This window comes from Polyodon spathula, chromosome 5 (assembly GCF_017654505.1).
Source record: "Polyodon spathula isolate WHYD16114869_AA chromosome 5, ASM1765450v1, whole genome shotgun sequence".
NCBI classification, from domain to species: Eukaryota; Metazoa; Chordata; class Actinopteri; order Acipenseriformes; family Polyodontidae; genus Polyodon; species Polyodon spathula.
Genome location: NC_054538.1, coordinates 50,028,874 through 50,045,553, shown reverse-complemented (window position 1 = coordinate 50,045,553; position 16,680 = coordinate 50,028,874). Strand labels below are relative to the sequence as shown.

Here is a 16,680-nt window from a genome sequence, read left to right as displayed (position 1 = left end):
TTTATAACAGTCACACAAAAAAAACACTTTGCATTTGTACTAGTAAACACACTGTAGAAAAAATGTGACATTAACTTTTATAGAGTCAAACATTGTGTATTATAACTTCGACAGTAGAAAATAAAAGTAGCCTATGCACTGTCAACTACAGCAACGTTCGTTAAATTCTTATTTTAAGCATACACTGCTTAATGCAGCACAACTTAAATTGTTCACTTAATCAAAAACTTGTCTTAAATATCTGGTTGCAAAATTCAGTCAAACTTCAATTTGTTACTTAACAAAAGACGGCACAGTAATCAATTCCTGCTTCAAAATCACGCTGAATGCACCGAATGCAGATTAAGCAATAAACACAAATTACAAAAGGTAATTTCCACTAACATTTAGGGAGCACACAACTCCTTGGAAGTTAGGGAGATTGTTGTCATTACTGCTGTAGTCTTGTTTTAAAAAAAGTGCTTTGTAACAAAACTGTTCATGTTCAAGGATTTGATCAAGGGGGAGGAGCTGAGGTGATGCGAAGCTGCCAAAGAGAGAGGAAGAGAGACGGAGCAGAGACATAGCAGAAGCATTTTTGTAACTAACTTGTGCATCAATGCTGCCTTTGGACAATAATTGCCTGGTTAATACTATTTTCTTACGAATAATATATACCCCTACTCATTAAAGTTTTGTCAGCCTGAAACCAACTACAGAGCATTACTTTGGGTGAATGTTAGTCTGGTTAACTGTGTCTAAACTATGAATAATAACAACAACAACAATAATATCTAGAAATGTTATTTAGGATTCAACCTTTTTTTTTTTTTTTTTTTTTTTTTTTTTTTTTTTTTAAAGCATCAGAATAATATTCTACTCGGTTAAGCTTTGTATTTAATGCAGCATCAAGTCTGTTCTGCTGCACACAACTCGCTATCTTACTGTTGTCTTATTTACTGCAGGATGATTGCACGTTACACAAAACTGCAAAAATGAGTGTCAGTGTTCTTGCACGTTCTTAGTAAGCATGCTTAACCAAACACTAAATTCTGTGCTGGAAGAAATTCAAGCAGTGAATATTGGTGTAAATTATTGGCTAAAATAACAACAACTACCGATAGCCAATTGCGTTTGTTCCCTTATAATCTGTGCCATGCCGATAGTCTACCGATTATCGATGCACCCCTAATATTTATAAGTGCAGAACTACAAACCATGTGCAGTTTAGCAATGCTCTGACAAAATGCATGATTGTCTAAGTCCTCAGCCCTTCCTGCTGTTTTGTTTAATCACCCAGTTGCCTAGTTATTTTGGCAATTTCCATGTAAATTTTTTTTTTTTACAGATCATTCTTAGCCCTCAAAATAAGCAATTTGGAAGGTTTTCAAAACAATTTTTGCTATACTTTTTTAAATACACAATTTTTTTATTGTGATTATGCTAAACGGAAATACAGTATTTCAATACTGTAGCATTATAAGATAGATCCCAATAGCAGCCAAGTATAAATAACATTTTTCAACAATGGCAGCTTATAATAACATTATAATACTTGTGCAGACATATCACTTTTTACAAATAATTTTTTGTGTGATAGATTTCAAAGCAGACGCACTTCAAACCCTCATCAATGCTAACATCTTTATCCAGCACATATACATCAGAAAAGTTGTACATCAGAAGAAAGGAAAGCGAAGTCGCAGGCTTCTTCTTCGAGTCCAGATAAGTATAGTTTATTGAAGATAAAAGTTCTGAGTTGCAAAGTTACAACCAGACATCTTAAAGGTTACACGGTGACAACAGTTTGCAGGTATCCTCTTTCCAAACACAGATCACAGCAATACCAAGAACATTCCAGTATTCTCAGTTTAAATGCAGTCTCTCAATGACATCATGACTTTTCCTTAAACCAATCAGAAAAAGACACAGATCTCTTATCACTTGGCTGATTGTCCATTTGTCTTAACCCTGCTTCAAAGCATCTGGTTCAATCCAGTTTGACTTTGAAGTAGCCAGTTTTTATAACCCTCATAAAATCGACTGTAATTTCCTAAGAAAACCTGATTTATTTCTAGTTTGTAAAGATATTTAACCCTATGTTGGTACGTCTAACACAAAAACAACGATCCACCCTAAATGGCAAATGCCTTTCATGTTAGAACTGGACAGCAAAGGAGAAGCCAACACCTATTTCAAAATGCCTTGGAGGTCAGCCTTGTCCTAGTAAGGACAAAGTGACCAGAAAGACTTTTATCAACTTAATGTCTAAGTAGGAATTTAACCAGAATCTGGCTTAATCTTTAACCCATTAATCTTAAGTCATTATTATCTAAATAAAATGTTCCAACAAGTTGCGTCACATAAAGTATCTTCCCCAGTTTCAGGAATTGGTATATATCGCTGTTATATGAATTATCTGTGAAGTGTAGGTACAATAAATAAATAGGTTGTTTTGACCAGTGCCAAACCTGACAAGGCTTCCTTATAACCTGTAACACCAACAAATAAAGAAATCTCGTTTTATTCTCTGTAGACACACAGGCATCCATTTTTCACTCTCCACTGCATGTATACACATGACCCGGTCTGTCAAGCACATTTCTTAGGGACTGCTGCCATCTGCCAGTAAAAAAGAAAACTGCACACACTTAATAGTTTTCTTATTTTTTCATTAAAGCATGTTAAGAAGACGTGTTAAACTTTGCAGATGCTCTTATAAGCGCCTACTCGCTATTCTCAAGGAGTGACAAATTTGGACTTTCATACACTCCATGTGGAAATCGCGGGATAAGCAGCTGGGTGCTTAATGCATTTTCTGCTCCATTTTGCCATCTGGTGGCAGAACTAATGAAGTGCAGCTGATTTAATGTAGTCAGAAAAAAAAAAAAAACAGGATTGCAAAGCTGAAACATTTTTACCATATCACTGCTACAGTATCGCAATAGGTAAATTGCTGGTTTTGGCTAGAACTGTATCTTCAACGTAATTACAATACCCAAATGAATTCCAGGATACTCACCCGCAGCACGTGTTTGTTGTCCTTTGTGTGCAGCACCGCGGTGACAGTTGCCACAGAGATGCCCGGTTTAATCTCTGAGGGAACTAGTGAATCGGCAAGCTGGAAAACAAAAGCAGAAAGGTTTTTTCTTTTAAACATCTCATACAGCCTCAGTTACTAATGTCCACTGTTTGCAGAATGTTTTGACAGTTGCCCAAGAAGTTTTCAATTCCATTCCCACAGAACATGGAACTTTTATATAGACTATATTTTTGCTCTGTGTGTGTGTTACACTATCTGCACTAAGGCTCTTCTGTTTACTGATAACACTGTGTAACAATTTTTTTGTTCCTGGATAGTAAGTGTTATTTCCTAATTGCTTATGCCTCAAAAGTATAGAAAATGGCTATTATTCCCCACAAACACATCCTCCTACACTCTGCACATGGGGCTGCCACTATCTCCACATCCTCCTACACTCTGCACATGGGGCTGCCACTATCTCCACATCCTCCTACACTCTGCACATGGGGCTGCCACTATCTCCATGCCCTCCTACACTCTGCACATGGGGCTTCCACTATCTCCACATCCTCCTACACTCTGCACATGGGGCAGCCCGGCTTCACTGTAAGGCCCAACCGCTGAAGGTGGCCAGTGACAGGTCATGTGTGGGCCTCTGCCTGTGCTGGAGACTGGGCACAAATTAGCCAGCCATCCAGATAATTAAGAATTCTGATGCCTTTTCAGTCGCAATGAGGCCAAGATAGCTTCCATGCACTTCAAGAAGGCACATGGAGTTAGGTAGAGGCCAAATGGCAAGGACACAGAACTCGTATACTGTTCCCTGAAAGGAAAACCGCAGGTACTTCCTGTGCGCTTGTTTTATGGGCATGTGGAAATAGATGTCTTTGAGGTCCACCATGAAGAATCAGTTCCCTGGCCTGATTAACTGCAACAGCTGTTGCATTGTCAACATTGTGAACCTCCTTTGGCTCAGATTGACCTGTCTAAGGCCACCATCCCGCTCTGGCCCTAGGAAGTACCTGGAGTATAACCCTTGTTCCAACTGGGAGGGGGTCTATCATGCAAATAGCCCGCTTTTGCAGCAGTCCGTGACTAATGCGGGACTGTGCTTGAATTGCAGCGAATAGCCAGTCTGAACAGTAGGCTGTGCTGGTCTTTGATCCTGCTGGGACATAGGGCACTCTTTTGCTGCTGGTTTGCGTAGTGGAGAAGATCACTTTGGAAACAAACGTATGTCCTGGAGTGATCAGGGTGTTCAACAGCGGTGCTTTATGCCCGTCAGGCATATGTGCCTGGGAAAGCCAAACTGCCTGCAGGTGGCTACCAGCGACCCAGGTTTCTGCCTACAGCCTGTCTGTTGAGTTTGGACACACAGCAGGTTTTTGTTCACTGAGCTGTTGTGGTGAGGGTCTGTGGTTATCAAAGAGGGACTAAGTCAAAACGCGACTGGTAGGCTACCAGGATGCTATTGTTAGTTCTCTAGCCATGCGCCGAACGCCATAACTGAATAGGAATTTTGAGGATCAACTCAGAAACCCCACTGGTTGTTAGGGCAGGCAGCAACCTTAAATTTAGGAGCACCAAAAGGTGGTAGGCTGTTGTGCTTTTAGGCAGACTGGCTTTGCATGTCTCACATGGATAGAACCCAGACATCATGCAAGGTGCAAGCAATGTAAATGTACAGTATGGAGTTGTACAGCTGTGTGACCAGGATGGCTTGTGGTGACATCAGACCAGGAAGAGACAGACTCAATACTATGGGGTATGAAGCGCTGATGTGTATATTTATTATAAAATAAAGGTTTAAACAAAACAAAAGACTTCTACACAAAACAAAAGGCACGATGGCCAAAACAAACAAACAGATACAAAACCAAGTACTGTGCTGGTTCAACTCCAACACGCATAGCACTTGTTATTATTTCATAGTTTCACTTTAACTTGTATTCCTCCTCTGAACAACACACAACCCTGATTGAGCGATCCATGCCTCTTATGCTGCTGTGCCTGGGCTCAATTGCTTCTTAAATCATTCAGTCAGGCCCAGGCTCAGTCTGCACGTGAAGTGATTTGGCAGCCTGCCGGCCTCAAACACCCATGCACACCAAACATTCGTTTTCAACACTAATAAAACCACACCCCATGCACCAATACATATATCTAAATCATAAAACAACAGACAATATAAAATACAAAATACACACAAGGGCGGGGGGTACCTCGTCACACATCTCCCCCTTGTGCACAGCATACATGGCCTCAAAAGCCACCTCCTCCCTTAAAAAGCCCAAAAGTCTTGTTCCGGGTCCTGGCCTATGGCCCACAGAAGACAATATTATCAGCGGGCCATGCTGACACTGGCAAAGCTGACTCCTCCAGCCAGGGCAATCCTGGCAATGGAAATGCTGTCAGTGGCTTATATATCGACCGGGCAGATGAAGACTTGAGCGGTACCGGTTCGGTGTATTTAACACAGAGTCAGTACTGGTTCAGAACCAATTGAGTACTGGTTCAGGCCGGTTCAATGGCTCTGGCACCATTCGGAACCGGGTCGGTATACCGTATACCAGGTTGGTGAATTTACCAACCCATGTATTTTGTATACCGAGTTGGTGAATTTAGAAACGGGTCGGTACCGGGTTGGTAACCACGGTCCTGGTTCGGTACTGGGTTGGGAGCGGAAGTGGGTTAGTGAACACAGTAACGTTCAGTACAGGTCCACTGGTTTGGTGGCAATGTACGGGATGCTCACCTGTAAAAGCCCCTGGCAAAACCACTCAGTCAGTACCAACAGAAGACTGAAGCCTGCTTGATAGAATGAACTATCAGCATTTGCACTGGTGATGCTAAAAAGCTGTCACCAAAACAACATCAAGACACTGGTGTTGAAAGTGCTACTGAGCCCAGCAACTTCTCTGCTGCATGTGCACTGAGCACCACGTTGCAGACAGGCCTGCGTGTAGTATCTGTAAAAACAGAAAAACGCTAAAACGGGACTTAACTAGCAATAGGCTGTAGTGCACATAATACGAGTAATAGAACATTGTTACAGTGATTAGTGTAACATTAGTGCTCAATGTTACAATTAATTTAATTATCCGTCACTGCCCGTGTTTTCATTTCTTGCATATCCAAATGTTGGTCTTTATTATGCATTTACACAGCGCTTCCTCCAATTATCACCTGACTAAAGTTATCACCACAACAAAGCGAACGAGACCAGCTACGGTAATGTAAAAGTTAATCAAACAGTTTTATATACTGTGATGCATTTTTTTTTTTAAATCTGTTATCTTTAGTTGCTTTTGAGCATTTTCAAATGAACTGTAATGTTGGGGCCTTATCGAGCACTACATTCTACAATTTTGAATACTGACTTTGGATACTGTTTTAATTCTGGAAACTAGCAGGTTTTTTTTGTTAATCTTTTGTTAAATTGCATTGGCTTTTACATTTTATGCAGTTCTGTGCTTGGGTAACATTTTGATTTCATTTTGCTGTTGGGTCGTTAATGGGGAATTTTACATACTGCTACAATACGTACAGGATTTCAAATTATGTACTATATTACAGTCCACGTGTCGTCTCTTTTGGCAAGTGATATTTTCAGAATTGTATCTTTCTGAATTAAAACACTTCTGTTAAATATAGTACTGTATCAACAAAACCAACTGCAGTGCACCTAAATGGAAGCCTACTTATTTTAACACAGTCCTTTCAGCTATGTATTTTTTGGTGTTCCCTGAAAAAAAACACACGTTTTTGTCTTTTACTGCTGTGTCCCCCACCCCCAACTTGAGTGCTAACAAATTTCAACGTAAGAATGAAAAATTAAACAGGACTGTCTTCAAATAGTTAAACATTCGAGAAAAAACTGCTGTAAATATCCTACATTGACCCTGCTGAATAAAATCTTGAATGAACGACCTACCATCATCATGATCCATCTCTTGTCGTATGTCAGATATATAAAAAAAATAAGAAAAAGAAAAATGGCAACAGTGCCAAAGAAAAGAGAAATACGCACAACAATATATTTCTCCCTGTACACCGCACAATGAAACATTTGCATTTTAGCACTTTATTCTCTTTGTTTTGCACATGTGAGTGTGAACAAGATTAAATATACTACTACTTTGGACTACTACACACTTTTTACAGTGTGCGAGCATTACACTTAATTTTTTTTTAATGGATATATTTTGAGCTTAACACACTTGTATTTGGACTACAGTTTTGGATGGTCTTTGTAAAATCGCAGAATCATTGCTATATGAATGATCCCTGTACAGTTCCTCAAACCCAAGTCACATCTGTTTTTTGTTTGTTTCTGTATGAAATATGTGAGTGTGTGTGTGCAGGGCAGGGGGTTGTTTGGGTGGTAGTGGGCAGGTTACAGTGTGCTCACCTACATACAGTTCAAATCAGATGAAATAATGAGACATGCGTTACACTCGTTTAACTGTCACTGAAGTCAATTTCACAGGGTCAGATATGTGAGTGCTGACTGTAGAAGCAACAAAGTACTTCTCTGAACAAGGCTCTCTGATCAGGTCAGTCTTAAAAGGAAAAATGGTGCCGAGATCTGGAAGTGCAGTCCTTGATACCTCAGGGGCCGAGTCATGACTGCATCACAGGCTCTGTGAGCAGCTATGGTAAACAATTTTCAGGATTTGGGTCTTTAGGCGGTAAATACCCATTTGGTAATGGTTACATTTCGTACTTGAAAGGGAACAGTTTATTCACCTGACCCAAGCAACATGAAGGCTGGAAGTTCACTTTGTGTCTGGAGTTCATCATCCTTCTAATTTTACATCTTTAAGAATGTTGTTAAATTTAATAGCTGATGTTGGAAGTGTTTATGTTTAAAACAAGTCTTTTTTAATTTTTATTTTGCTTTCCTGGGCTATAGCAGAGCCCACATGTGCCATTAACAATCTGCTGCTGACTTCAAGTACCAACAGAAGTACATTAGGAATCAGAAAATCACACAGAATGTTAATGATGTTTAAACTATCAAACATACATTCAATGGGAAATGCCTTTTTTGGGGCATACGTCCAGTGTTCTGTAGTACAGGAAAAATGTCGAAATGGTTTATTTGCAGTTGCATCGGTGGCTGCGACGCTGCAAAAAAACGAACTAATTTTTATTGAACCACTACACTGGTAGGTATGGGTTATAAAAGTTTATTTTGGCTTTCATGACAAAACATGTTTCAGAGGATCTCTTACCCAGAGATCATTGTAATATAATAATTTTAAAACCATTCCAGACTCACTGTCCAAATACATAAAAAAAAAACAAAAAAAACACCTCTACAGAAAAAGGGGAAGGTGTGCGAGTTCATCATCCCTTTTATGACTGTGGCAAAGGGTCTTAATGCCATGAAAATTGCTAGTAACTCAAGATTAATTACGTGGAGGCTTTTTTGTTTCGGTGACCAGATACCCCAGACCTGAGTCTCCGTTATATGTGCTCCCCATCCAGCAGGGAGGCATCCAGAGTGTAGGAGGGCATGGCAGCCCCATGTTCACATGAGGTGAAAGTCTGGCTTCTGTTGCAGCTCCCAGAGAAACCTGGATTCGGATGAAAATGAGATACCTCTGTGTGTGCGAAGTCTCATGCGCAGTTTTGCGCCTCTTACCAAAAAAACTGTTGCTGCTTTATGTCCCAGAAACTGTTGAAATAGTTGTGCTGCTAAACTGTTTTTTATTTTTAAGGTGATTAACCAACTGTCAGGCTGTAGTCACTCTCTCATCTGTAAGATGCACCCTTCCCGACAGTGTATTGGCTGGGACCCCAGAAAGACTAGACTCTAGAGACTGCCGGGGACAGAGATTATTTTTTTTCTTTTGACCATTAGTCAAGGTCTTGAAAAAAGTGAAGAACTTTGCCCCTGTGTTTCAGGGTTTTTATTATCTTGGAAGAAGCCAACAATCCAGTCATTTCCAGGAGATGCGCTGCTAATTCGGCCATTACCTTGGTGAACACAGTGTTGCTGTAGAAATTCTGAAAAGAAGCACCTTCAACAGGTACTGACGATCCCTGATGGAGAAACAGAGGTATTTTCTGAAGTCCCTGTGCATGGGAAGATGGCAGTATTCAGATCTATGGAAATCAGAGAGTCCCCTGGTTGGACTGCTTTCATTCTAGTGGAAATAAATACCACCTTGAATGTTTTCTGAAATGTATTTGTTCACACCCAAGAGGTCTAGAATGGGTTTCTGTTCTTTTTCTGAACTGATGATGATGTCATCGCCCAGATTAGGCACATCAGCAGAGTAGTACTGCTGATCCTGATTAATTGTAGGTGCTGTGGTACCTGGAACCACCACAGGGACTACAGGCTGTGGAAGTTTTAGATCTTCAAATTCCCTTAATCACTGGAAAAACTGATCGTTGGTCATGGAATGCATCATGACCTGGGAAGGAGGCTGTTGTACAGGCTGGAGTTTCCATTGTAGCTGCAGACGGTTTCTTATATGCGTCCCTCTCCCCTGCTACCACGGGAATGCATGGACTTGCCACTAAGGTGAGACATGGCAGAGCTCTGCTCTTCTTTATGGCTGTTATGCATTTTTATTTATCACATAAAAAGCAGCACATCGTTTCAATTCGTACTGCAGAGGGCAATTCATTTCAAGAGTCTTTCTTTCATGTCTCAAATACACAAACTCGCTGCATTGAAAGACCCGATTCCCAACACAGGAGGCTTGTTGCTAGGGAGGTGATGTCACTGCCCTGTGACTTTTTGCTAGTGTATTGCTGCCCTGCTACAACTGAACAACTCGTTGGCTAAAATAAAAACTGCTTCGGTAGTTTTGTAGTAGATATTTGTTTTGCTTTGTATTATTATGCAATGTGTGTGCATATGGTAACAGTACAATATTAATGAACAGTAATATAATAAAATGAACAGTAATTCTGAGGGACATGCCTATGTATTTCACAGTTAAGGGTTAAACCAGTGACAAAAGTTTGGTTGCTCATCTTTGCGCTAAGAGGATGATGAGCAGAGCTTTGTCTGGTTGCTGACTTGGAGGCGATGGAGCCCTTCACCCTTTTTGTCTGTGTGTCTGACACATATTAAGCACAGATTCCTACGACAAGATGGTAAAAGTGGGGAACCACATAAAAGGACAAACAGAGGTGATGGGGAAGACATGAACAAATGAAAAAGGAAATACCACAAATGGATAAATAACTAGCTGAAAGGTAGATAAGGAAGATTTTTTTCAAATAAAACAAAACCTAAGAATAACAAAGCGCATAAACACGAAATACTATACGAAGTCTGTACCCAAGCAAATACAGGACAAATTTGGACCATGATGCTTGAAATGTCTGGTTTTACGGGGAAATAAAACTGACTTTGGTGCCAAAAGGATTATAATCACAATGATCTCTGGGCAAGAGATCGGTTTGTTCTCCTGACCCAAGCAACGTAGAGGCTGGGAGTTCATTTTGTGTGTGCAGTTCATCATACAAGGTAAGAAACTTATGTTCAACTGTATTCTGAAAGGTACACCTTGTGGTTAACCCAGGGAAAAATAGGCATTTAAATGTAACCAGCCTCAGGGCAGTACAACTCAATTGCTTGGGCCACATGCTCATGAAAATGTACAATGACCAAACTAAAAATATCCTTGAGATTTATTTCTGTTACACTATACTTCAAAAGTTTAGCCTTTTGATGTCCAGGAATTATCATTGATTTATGCTTCAATTACTGTGCAACTGCTACACTAATTAAAAGGTTCAGAAAGGTATCACATGTGCAGCTACACACCTGTTTATTTGTTAACACAGGCATTTTAATAAGCAGTGGTTTCCAAAGGATTATTTCCTTCAAAGGAATAAAATGTTATTTCAATAGCTTAGTACTGATGCTTTTATTCTGACCTCCTTAAAACAATCTCCTGAGCTTTTTGTGATGCCTTAAATATACATGTTAATAATAATAATAATAATAATAATAATAATAATAATAATAATAATAATAATAATAATAATAATAATAATAATAACAATAACAATAATAATAATAATAACAATAACAATAACAATAATAATTCTTTATTTTTATATAGCGCCTTTCATAGTGGACCACCATCACAAAACGCTTTACAAAATACAAGACTAGGGTGTGTGAATTATGCATCACTCACAGCAACGTCTCACCTGAAAGACTGAGCACCTCCTGGTTTCTTTAACCACTGGACCACACAGCCTCCTATAATTTTAATCACCTCGGAGCACATTAACCATTTTAACGGATGTAGACATAATTGATTATTATATAAAGTTACTTTTACACAAACAGATACTTCATGTAAGATCACCGCAGCATTACTTTTTTTTTTACATGCAAGTCAATTGTGTTCTGTTGTTATTTCAGGATATATAAATAACCCATCCGTTTGACATACTTGGACATACAAAAAGACTTTGACAAAGCGGTGCATGAAAAACTAATTCTAAATCTGAAATCAGTGGGAATACAAGGAAGTACATGCAAGTGGATACATTGTTGATTAAAACATAGGAGGCAGAGAGAGTACTTAGAAGAAGAAAAAACTGGGGCCATGTACTCAGTGGGGTGCCGCAGGGTAAGTATCTGTAACATTTGCATGTGATACTAGGAATTACAAAAGGATTTAGATAACATATAGAACTTGGTAGAAACACATCAAGTTTAATGACAACACCATTTGGGTGCAGCTTGACATTACTGAATGTACACCATGTTACACAGGCACTAAAACAAATCCATTACATAAATGTATCTACCAAATGCAATGTCAGACTTCTTGGTAGAAATCAGTACTTCCAGGACTTAGATGTCTAAGCAATATTTAGATAAATGTATCTCTTTAGGTTTAGGGATTACAATGTGCCTCCTGCAGGCTATTTCTGATGACCTACCTCAGGCAGCAGCTCAATCCTCTCATAGCGCCTTCTGAAGGGCAGACTGAGCACAGAGCAGCGGCGGTATGGCATGGTAGGTGGCTGGCAGTCCAGCATCAGATCTGAACGGTGGGACTGAGCAGGCGGAGGCCGGACATACTGTTCCGGGCACACCACATGGAGGGGCTGAAACAGTGGAAGGGACAGTGTTAAAGCAGGCAACAGGGGCAAAAAAAAATTATGCAGACAAAGAGAAATGTGTGGGGGAGATCAGAGTAGCAGAGAGAGCTGTGTCACTATGGTAAATCGTTCATGAAGTGTGGGAAGCAGAAAACAACAAACTTCATTCATCATCACTACTAGAACTATTCAAATCACCTTTGTTTGGACTGCTAGTTAACACATATCGCGTGTAATAAAATTGATCCACAACATTGCAGATATTAGATGATATTTTCATGAGTGACCAGAACACAATAAAGTCAGCTAAATCACCAAGCAAATTATTAAGAACTTTAGGTTTTAAATCTGGTGGCTAGTTTTACTGTAGTACAGTTGATCTGCATCAAAACGCAGTTTCAAAGGATATTCTAAGAATGTTAAAGAGTGAATGTATGTTATCAGATTATACCCAAATGCAATACAACATGTCCGTAAGTTGCTATAAATCTATGATAGAGGTTTGGATAAGGTTGTGCATCATTGTTAAATAGGGGCGATGGAAACTACAATAGTAGCCATGGCCAACTATAAAAATAGCAAAGTATGGTGCATTATCCTTCATGATAAAATTGAGCCCAATTGAGCATGCTTGAGGGCGTTATTTGACTAGAAACTGGTTTGTCACAGATTACTACTGAAATACGCTGAAGATCAGGTCACTATAGAACGCCATCTTCCAAAACGAAATACTATACGTTATAATAAATGTTACAAAACACTTAACAGCAACCTATTTACACGAAGTGCCTTTGTAGTTGCGTCCAAATCGTTTCCTTTCCGACACATTTCTAACTTAATTTGAAACTAAACCCACTAAAGTGAGGACAGATGTTGCACAGCCAGCAGTTGCTGCATGACAAGAAACATGGGGTGCAAATCAGTTGAATAACTCAAGTGACATTATCAGGGGCTTTTTGGGATCATTGGTTAAACTAGGTCAAATGTAGTACCGATTGCAGTGTACTAAACCAGACCCTTGTGGTCACAAAACAGATCCACCTTAAGTGGATTAAGTTAGAGACTATGCTATTCATTTTGCTTAGATTTGTCCCCTTTTTCTCAATATTTGCTTGCAAATCTGTTTAATGTGGGTTATACACATGAAAACTGTCTGTAGTACAACACCATGGAATAATGTATATTTAATAAATAGAAGCATTCTAATCTTCTAATACAACCTTACAGCCCTTCTAAAAATCACCATGGTAATATTACAATTTCAAATGCCTTTCCAATATTAATAATGTGGATTTACAGTTTTTTTTTTTTTATTATTGTTCTACTTACCATACGTCCTTGTACATTTTTCTTTACGATAGCTATACATATTACACTGTACTATACTATATATATATATATAAGCATAGTACTTACTTGATAAGTAAAATATATTATATAACATGACTAAGGCCCTGTGAAAATCACTGACGTTTTCTTTAAAACATGAAATATAAATGCACTGACATCATCAAAATCAACGTCAAAGTTGTTGTAATTAACAGCCTGTAAGTGTATCAGTTCTAGTTCGTCAAGTGCATGTTCACCACTCAGGTCTTGCAAAACAAATACCATGTGTAACCCACACTGATCTTGGGCATCAGTCGACTCGTTAGTGACCACTGACAAACAAACTAAGAAACTGTTTTACCAGTTCCATAATCTTCTGCTTGTGATACTTGCAACTTTAGGTAAGTATTAATGTCTCAGCTAGGTTGATGAAGGAATCACTCCACCATTTGCTACACTCAGTCTGAACAATTTACATAACTTGGTCCAATTTTTCAAGAGGGACATTTGCACAAACAAATGCCTCTGTCAGGTCAAAATGTTTCATGCTTCATGGTTTTCAGTGGACTTTTGGAACATGGAAGTCACTTTTTTTTTTCTTTTTCTTGGCAAGTAAAGCAGTTGCAGTGCTGCTCTGGATTTCCTCATTTCTCTTTCAGTGAATACTTGAATCTAAACTCCTGTGAACAGCTGATTCTCGGTAGTGATCTACAGTAACGTTGCAGGACGTACAGAATAGATTACCCTCATCGCTCTGTAAAGCTCCTGCTGGATAGTACTTTATATGATCTGCTGCAGACACATTTTTTGCCTTTTTAGAGACATCCATTTTCTTGTTTACAGTGTGTAGTATTTTAATTTCCCGCCTAAATTGCATAGTGACATGACAATCACTGCACAGCACTGTGTGCATGGCGAATAGTACACGCAGGCACACAGCAGAGCAGTAGTTCGTTAATATGATTTCTTTTGTATGAAATACAAATAATAATGATGAAACTTATTTTTATTACTTAAGAATATTGTAAAAATCACAATTTGCACAGGGCCTTGACCATGATTAACATAACACATCGAATCAGAATAATAGCACACACACAGAGCACCCAGCCCCACCACCTGCCCTGTCAAGAATCCACCAATAGGATTGTTGTTTTTTCCAGTCGGAAAATAGTCAGTTATTTTTGAGTGATGAACAGAAACCCCTCAGATCCTGCAAAGGAAAGATGCCGAAGTCTTGGGCAAAACATATATTTTTAAAAAAATATGTAATCCTCCTGGGAAAGAGAAGCAGTTTTTAAGGATGAGAATGTGTCTATTGTTGGAACTCAACCGCACACATTCATTAGATCTGACAAGAGCAGCTGGCTGTTCAACAAACAAAAAAAAAACTGTCCTAAACCTCCCAAAAGTGTATATATATATATTTTTAATTTAATTATGGATTAACCTCGCCGCTCTTCGAAGAGGAACCCCTCCCCCTTTGTGGGATACTACTAGCAAGTAATATTCTATTTGGCCGAATAGATATCGAAGAGGCTGTTATCTAGAAAGGTAATCGTTCACGTTTATGTGGTGAAACTCGGGTGATGAACGCTGCCAAGGGCACTACTGACCAAACTCAGGTGATAACCACTGCCGAGGGGGTTACTGACCAAACTTAGGTAATGACCCTCCCGAGGGTACTACTGAACAAACTCATTATTTTTGTTATAAATAGGCTTGCTACTATTACATTTTTATTTTGTTGCCAAAAATTGAAGATTAATATCAACTTATTTTAGAAAGAACTTACCATTTTTTATTTATTTTTCAATTCAAGCAGAGAATGTGTGGAATCAACCTTTATGCTTTAAAAAAAAAAACAGACTTTTTCTGCCATTGAGAAACATCTCACTTAGCGAAATACATTTATCATATTCATCATGAACAAAACCATGGTTCCCTTCCAATTTGAATGACAACCATTACCGAATAGGAGGAGCCTCTTTGACCGTCAATCACTAAGCATATATACAAAAGCTGCCCTATCAGGGCCCTGTTGTGAGGGGGAAGTCCCTCCCACCTCCTGTTGAAGAGGGATGTCCTCACCAGTAAACACATCGCCATTTTCTCTCTCATCTCACTGAGACAGGTCGTGGATAGCTTTTACTTCTGCTACTGAAATTGGCTGATTTGTTGGATTTATCCACGGTAAAATCGCGCTCCGAGCGTGTCTAAAAGAGCGCTCTCATTTTATTCTCACATCAGTTTCTGAGTAGAGCTAGTCTCGACCCCTCTAAAAGAGTTTATCGAGCGGCCATTGCTCTTTTCACTACACAAGGCCTCGTGTAGTTGATACTCAGTGTGGTGTTGTTGTAAGGAGACTCCGCAGGCTCGCGGCCTGGAGACCAAAAAAAAAAAAAAAAAACAGCTCGGGCCTAATGCCCCTCTCAATCCCTTGGGCTTTCCTAGCGCGGCTGTGCTTGCCCTCAGTGACCACACCGACTGAATCCGCTGCATACCCCGGCATTGACCGCGGTTTTTCCCGCCGACAGCTCGGCCCCGACTGTGCCTACCATCGACAGCGACAGCGCATATCTCGGCACCGGGGAATAGCTTTGAGCCTGTCTACAGCCCGGCACCGACAGTGCCACACATCGACATCAACCTTGGCACCGATCAACTCGGCACTGACCGCGCACGTCTCAACGCCGAACTCGGCACCAACAGTGCTTGCCTCAATGCTGATCCTGGCACTGACTGATTTGGCACCGGTGAATCGTTCTAAAAGCGTCTGCAGGCTGCTCATCGAGAGCAGCAGCTTAAACACCTGCAAGCATGTCGGGCCAGTCGACTGGGTCCTCCGCTGGTTTTCACCAGTGTGACCAGTATGCGGCAAAATTGCCCAGGCAGCACAAGCAACGATCCTGCGCCAGGTGCTTAGGGCCAGAGCACGCGGCCAAGGCACTGGCAGATGAGCTGGACTGCTCTCCGTGTCGGAAGTTCTCGAGGAGGGGAGGGGAGCACCCTGCCGCCCTTGCCACATGTGTCACAGAGGGAGGAGTTCTGGGCGTGCAGCTGCAGCCACAGAAGATCCCTGGCCGACGGAACCGCTTCCTCCAGCAGAGAGGGCACCCACAGCACGCCCTCCCCTTATGCCAGGATTTCCTGGATTTGGTGCGCTCCTCCTGGGGCAACCCAGCGTCTGCACCCTCAGCCTCCAGAACAGCAGAGTCTCTGCTTTTGACTGCAGGAGCCCAAGAAGCGGGACT

General features: G+C 40.3%; 1 protein-coding gene across 1 annotated transcript in view; it reads right to left on the bottom strand.

The window, feature by feature from the left end:
- The window catches only part of ints9 (integrator complex subunit 9), a 73,310-nt gene that overhangs the window by 12,859 nt on the left and 43,771 nt on the right, over nucleotides 1–16,680 (bottom strand). Inside the window, exons 14-15 of the mRNA XM_041250704.1 lie at nucleotides 11,936–12,103; nucleotides 3,002–3,100 (exon numbers count right to left, since the gene is read on the bottom strand). Coding sequence (XP_041106638.1) covers nucleotides 3,002–3,100; nucleotides 11,936–12,103 — 267 coding nt within the window. The remainder of the gene's footprint in view (nucleotides 1–3,001; nucleotides 3,101–11,935; nucleotides 12,104–16,680) is intronic.